Source organism: Phalaenopsis equestris, unplaced genomic scaffold (assembly GCF_001263595.1).
Source record: "Phalaenopsis equestris unplaced genomic scaffold, ASM126359v1 Scaffold000202, whole genome shotgun sequence".
Lineage (NCBI taxonomy): Eukaryota > Viridiplantae > Streptophyta > Magnoliopsida > Asparagales > Orchidaceae > Phalaenopsis > Phalaenopsis equestris.
In genome coordinates this window covers 4,673,941-4,679,863 of record NW_018164644.1, presented here as the reverse complement: position 1 = coordinate 4,679,863, position 5,923 = coordinate 4,673,941, and the positions used below count along the sequence as shown (strand labels likewise).

The 5,923-nt window shown below is 41.9% G+C and overlaps 3 protein-coding genes across 3 annotated transcripts in view; 1 reads left to right on the top strand and 2 right to left on the bottom strand.

Annotated features, from left to right (window-relative positions):
- LOC110022730 (glycine-rich protein 5-like) overlaps positions 1 to 342 on the bottom strand; it is a 1,535-nt gene extending 1,193 nt beyond the window's left edge. The window contains exon 1 of the mRNA XM_020721804.1: positions 21 to 342. Within this exon, the coding sequence (XP_020577463.1) occupies positions 21 to 342 (322 nt within the window). The remainder of the gene's footprint in view (positions 1 to 20) is intronic.
- Positions 343 to 3,690: 3,348 nt separating this feature from the next.
- Positions 3,691 to 5,012, top strand: LOC110022729 (basic proline-rich protein-like). Its single transcript, XM_020721803.1, has one exon. The coding sequence runs from the start codon at positions 4,062 to 4,064 to the stop codon at positions 5,010 to 5,012; it is 951 nt and encodes a 316-aa protein (XP_020577462.1). The 5' UTR covers positions 3,691 to 4,061.
- LOC110022728 (glycine-rich protein 5-like) lies at positions 5,013 to 5,522 on the bottom strand (the record flags this gene model as incomplete). Its single annotated transcript, XM_020721802.1, has 1 exon — positions 5,013 to 5,522. A coding segment is annotated over exon 1 (384 nt), but the record flags the coding sequence as incomplete, so codon positions are not given.
- Between the last annotated feature and the right edge of the window lie 401 nt (positions 5,523 to 5,923).

Sequence of the window (5,923 nt, the reverse complement as noted above, 5' to 3'; positions counted from 1 at the left end):
AGCTCCACCGCCGAGCCCACCACCCCCTCCCGCGCCACCGCCACCACCAAAACCACCGCCTTGCCCACCTCCACCGCCAAGTCCCCCGCCAGCACCACCGCCACCACCAAATCCACCACCAGCACCGCCTCCGAGCCCACCGCTACTACCAAGTCCCCCGCCAGCACCTCCACCATGTCCTAAACCACCACCCAGACCATGATGGAGCCACTTCTGCTCCTCAATGCCGCCATTACCAGCTGAAAGCTTCCTGTTTGCGGAGAAAGCCAACAAAGGGGAGGCCAAAAGAGCAAGGAAAAAGAGGACTCTACTTCCACTACTGGCAATCTTAATCTTTCCCATGTTGGGAAGTAGAGATTTAGCTTTGTGGTTTGAGCTAAGAGTATGGCAAGGGCTTATATATATAATGGTAATGGCAGCTGATGACAACTGTTACTTGTGATTAGAATTAATGCACTCTCATCCCTCAACCACCACTCCATGTTAGTCGAATTTAATGAATGATGACTTTTGCATCCCAACTCTCTGTCAGCTAGAGTTAAAGTCAACGATGGCTTTGTGTGATTTGAAGCAGCTTCTTAGTTCGACGAAGTTTATTGAAGTTTTATGAAAGACGTGTTAGCAGAGTGGAAAAATTACTCTGCGATTCAAAACTGTAAAACTTTACCAATTCTGAAATGCAATAGATGCTGAACGTCTTCTTAACATCTAAGCTTAAAGATTGATGACTTTTATGGACTATTATTTCATGCAGATTAAAGATTGGCCAAATTTTTCTTTAGAGATCGGAAAGAGAGAGTCTTTAATTATCCTGCACTTGCTTTATTTTGGGGGTATTTATAAAAACATGATAAGAGAATTTCTCTTTTCAACATATTTCAGAAAATATTTCCAACTTCATCATTAAATTTTACAGCATTAAAGAAATTTTCTTTGTTAATTTTAAACATATAAATTGCTGATGATCAATTACATATTGAAAATTAAATATATTAATTTAATTCATAAAAGTATTACTCGGAGCTTTATGACGTCTAAAATAAAAATAATTTCACACTCAATTGTTAAAATTAATTCTAAAATCCTAACCTATATATATATATATATTTTTTTTATCAAATTCTTAATAGTTTGGTCGTAGCATGTGGAAATACATGTCTAGTAGTTCAAAAAAATCACGTCGATACACGTGGATGATTGATTTGCGTCATTTGGTATCAAAGCTACCCTAACTCAAGTCATATTCTAGAATTTCAAGTCCCCCAAAATCACCCCCAATTTTTTTTCTTTTCTCTCCAACTTACACACCTCTTTCCACAGACTAATATCATAAACTCTAACCACTCTTTGAGAAGACAATTGTCAGAATCTGATCAGGAATCTACCATGTACGACATACAACGACTACTTCATCAAGTATTACATCAGCTAGATGCCATTGAGAGAATAACACAGGATGGGAACACCGTCGACCGTAATAGTGAAATTTGTGAGAAAGAACAAGAATAACACATGAATCCCTTCCGTATAGATGATACCAATGGAGAAGAAGACAATTCTTAATGCTTTCGGGAACAATATCAATGGAGGCCTCGAGCTAAAGTCTCTATTGTGAGATACAATGATCTGAGAATGAAAATTGACTTATAATATTTCAATGGGAGAATAGATCCAGATGATTTCCTTGAGTGGACGTAGAATGTTCACCAATTATTTGAATGTAAGAAAATGTCTGATGGCAAAAGAGTGAAACTCATCGCCATCAAGTTGAAGAATAATGCTTGTTTGTGATAGGAGAACCTAAAGAAGGAGAGACAGAGAGAAGGACGAGACAATATTACTTCTTGATAGAAGATGAAACAAAAGATGCAGAGAAAGTATATGATCTTGCACTATCGCTAGGATATCTTCTTAAAACTCCACTACATGCAGCAAGAGCTATCGATGGAGGAGTAAGCAGTAGAATTTATGCAACTTAAGTTGAAGTAGGAGCCGAAGGAGACAGAGGAACACACTATAGCTAGGTATTTGGGAGGTTTGAAGCCCGCCATCATTAATGTGGCCAGCTACAACTTTAGTGGACGCTGAGAGACGAGCATAATTTAGAACTTAAAGTGGAGAGACAACATAAACAAAAACCAAAACCACGACCAATTTGACAACCACCCACAGTTGGAGACTTAAGGAGGATCGTGTGTCAATAAATGGAGTAGATTAGTTGGAAGCAAGACCAAACCACTCAGCCTGAAAAAAAAAAATTGAGAAGAGTAGCACGTCACCTACTTCATAGCCAGGAAATGCATTAGATGCCATGACTTTTGACACATTGCTTCTAGTTGCTCAACGAGCTACATTGTGACTTTCACCTTGCAGGGGACAATGGAGGAAGTTATAGTTCGATGAGTCATTTAGACGAAGGGGTAGAGGGAGCAACAGTGACTTTGCCAAAAATATATTATATGCTAGTTGCACCGTGAAGGGAAAAATATGCAGCAACATCATCGATGAAGGTAATAGCGAGAATGTGGGGTGAGCACTGTTGGTGGACAAGTTAAGCATCACGACCGAGAGACATCCCTAATCATATTCCCTAATATGGATGAAGAAGGAGAATAATATCAACATTCACATAGGGTGCCTCATAGAATTTTAATTGGTTGTCAGTTGCAGAATCAAGTTTGGTATAGTGTGATGGTCCATATCTAATTGTCAATATTTCAGATGGTGCATATCTAATTATCTCAAAGTTATTAAACTCATAAATATTAGAATATTGATATGAATTTTAATCAATATATTTTATTTAATAATCTTTTAAAAAAAGACGGCCACTTAGAAGGTAAGTTTTATTATTGTTATTTTTTATTTATTTTTCTTATAGATAGATGAACATAGCTTTTAAGAAATTAAAGTGGAACAAATTCAAAATTAAAAGATAATAAAATCTGGGATTTGTTTTTATGTAAATAGGATTTAACACAAATACGGTTTGGTAAATCCTATAAATCTTAATTTAATAAATTCTAAAACATTTACATTTTAAAAATTGTTTTGCATGACAAAGGTTAAATTAAAATCTTGAATTATTGTTTGGCTGTTTTGTTTAAGATTTAAATTTGCTGGCTCAAATAAAGTTTTAATAAATACTATTAATAATGATTATTTTCTTTTTAAGTGACCAGAGGCTATTATACGATCTTTCGGCCAAGCTCATGTGCCTAACCATTCGATCCCACACATAGAGGAGCACGAACATGTGACCTCAGGGGACTTGAAACACGAAACTCATTTAATGCAGTCATAAGTAAATTTATCGAACACTTGGATATCATAGAATTAAAATTTTGGTTGAAATGGAGGTGAATCAGGATTTACAAATTTATGTAAAATTATGCCATCAAAGTGCTCTAAAAGTGGGCTGAATTGAAGCAAAGCTAGCTATTAATTGATAAATTATATGAAGTTTTTGCTATGTGTTAGATTTTTGGGATATTTATATACATACCACAGAATTCCTATGTATTTATATAACTAACACCAAAAGTTCTATTTTTATATTTATACCACCTAAGTTTTCACATCACATCAAAGATGCCACTACTTTAACATTTGAAGGTGAAATCCACATTTCATGCATTTGATGGCATACATATAAATACTGATATTAAGGGGTCAGATATGTAAATATATAAAAATAGAGTGGAATGCATGTTAATCTCCATAAGATTAATGATGAAAACATTGGCCTGGATGCGGCCACACCGTACCGTTGTGCATTTACAGCCCATCCAGGCCAATGTACAAATGTGATATTTTCTACCTTTAATGGTTAAGCCTACTTCACAGCTCATCTAATATCTAATAAATGCTTTAATGGTATAGCTTCGATACATATTGCAATAAATATTTCTCTTAATTGTCATTCATAGTAATTATTACAGACCAAACCAACCTTAACAGGACAAGCAAGTGCACATGGGTCCGAAAGACATGCCCCCAAGACCTAAATATCATAAAGCTTGTCCATCCAACATAAAATTGCAATATCATTACATGACCGTATGGATTATTTTCTCACTAAATATTTGATGTCAAGTTCTCATGGCACTCCGCCCCCCCCCCCGCCGGCGCCGCCACCTCCACCAAATCCTCCGCCATTACCAAGCCCATCTCCTAGTCCACCACCACTTCCGAAACCTCCGCCAAATCCTCCACCAACACCACCACCTCCGCCGCCTCCAAACCCACCTCCACCTCCATACCCGCCGCCACCGCCGGCACCTCCACCAGCTCCGCCACCAAGCCCAACGCCCGAACCGCCACCACCACCCAATCCACCTCCACCGCCACCTCCAAGACCACCACCACCTCCACCGCCAAGGCCTCCTCCTGCCCCACCACCTGCTCCTCCACCTACTCCACCACCGCCACCCAAACCACCACCACCGCCAGCTCCTCCACCAGCTCCACCGCCAAGCCCTCCACCATGGCCTCCTCCAACACCAACACCACCACCCAACCCACCTCCATGCCCGCCTCCTAATCCGCCACCACCACCGGCTCCACCACCAAGCCCGCCACCACCACCCAATCCACCTCCGTGCCCGCCACCCAGTCCACCACCACCGCCAGCTCCTCCACCTGCTCCGCCACCACCACCCAATCCACCTCCGTGCCCGCCACCCAGTCCACCACCACCGCCAGCTCCTCCACCTGCTCCACCACCTAGCCCGCCACCGCCACCCAATCCACCTCCATGGCCCCCTCCTAATCCACCACCACCGCCCAATCCACCTCCATGTCCGCCTCCTAGTCCACCACCACCTCCAGCTCCACCTCCAAGCCCGCCACAGCCACCCCCCCCCCCCCCCCCCCCCCCCCCCACCCCCGCCACCGCCACCCAATCCACCTCCATGCCCGCCACCCAGTCCGCCACCACCACCGGCTCCTCCACCAGCCCCACCACCAAGCCCGCCTCCACCGCCCAATCCACCTCCATGACCGCCTCCTAGTCCGCCACCACCACCGACTCCGCCGCCCCCACCATAACCTCCTCCAAGCCCACTACCGCCACCGAGTCCTCCACCGCCACCTAACCCACCGCCACCACCGCCTCCAAGCCCACCACCACCACCAAGTCCCCCACCAGAACCACCGCCAAAACCGCCGCCTACTCCATGATGGAACCACTTCTGCTCCTCGAGGCCGCCATTACCCGCAGAAAGCTTCCTGTTTGCAGAGGAAACCAGTGAAAGGGAAGCCAAAAGCGCAAAGAAAAAGAAGATTCTACTTCCACTACTGGCAATCTTTCCCATGCTGGGAAGTAGATCTAACTCCAGTTGTGGTTTGAATAAAGATGATGGCCGGAGCGGCCCTATATATAATGGTTTCCACATGAAAGGCCAGAAAGCAGATGATATTTATTATTTGTGATTGGAATTAATGCACTCTCATCCATCAACTACCAATCCCTGTATAGTGATGACTTTAATGAATCACGACTTATGCTCGCCGACTCTGTGACAGCTTGTGTTATCGTCGTCCACAACGAATTTGGATAACTAGAGAAATGTTGATTTCTTTCTTGTTCTTTTGATGCATGCATGCATTAATACCATTCACGTTATAATATTATTTATATTAATAGAACTTTCATGAAAATAATGACAATGGATAACATAAAGCAATAAAGATGAGCGTCTTATCATGACTAGTGGACATCGACACTTGGTATTCATTTGGCTAAGTATTGTTAATAGACGATATATTAGATGTTTAATAGATTTCTTACAACCTTAATGAAATTTAAATTAGGCTATGTAATTTTTTTTTGAATTATCTCATCAAAATGATCATTTTGACTACAATCACATAGAAATTGGGCGACAATTGACCCTTAATGTGTCTTGTTTAAGTTCCTAAT

Bases quoted from the DNA above. Each gene is read 5' to 3' on its own strand.
- LOC110022729 (XM_020721803.1), top strand. From the start codon at position 4,062: ATGGATTATTTTCTCACTAAATATTTGATGTCAAGTTCTCATGGCACT.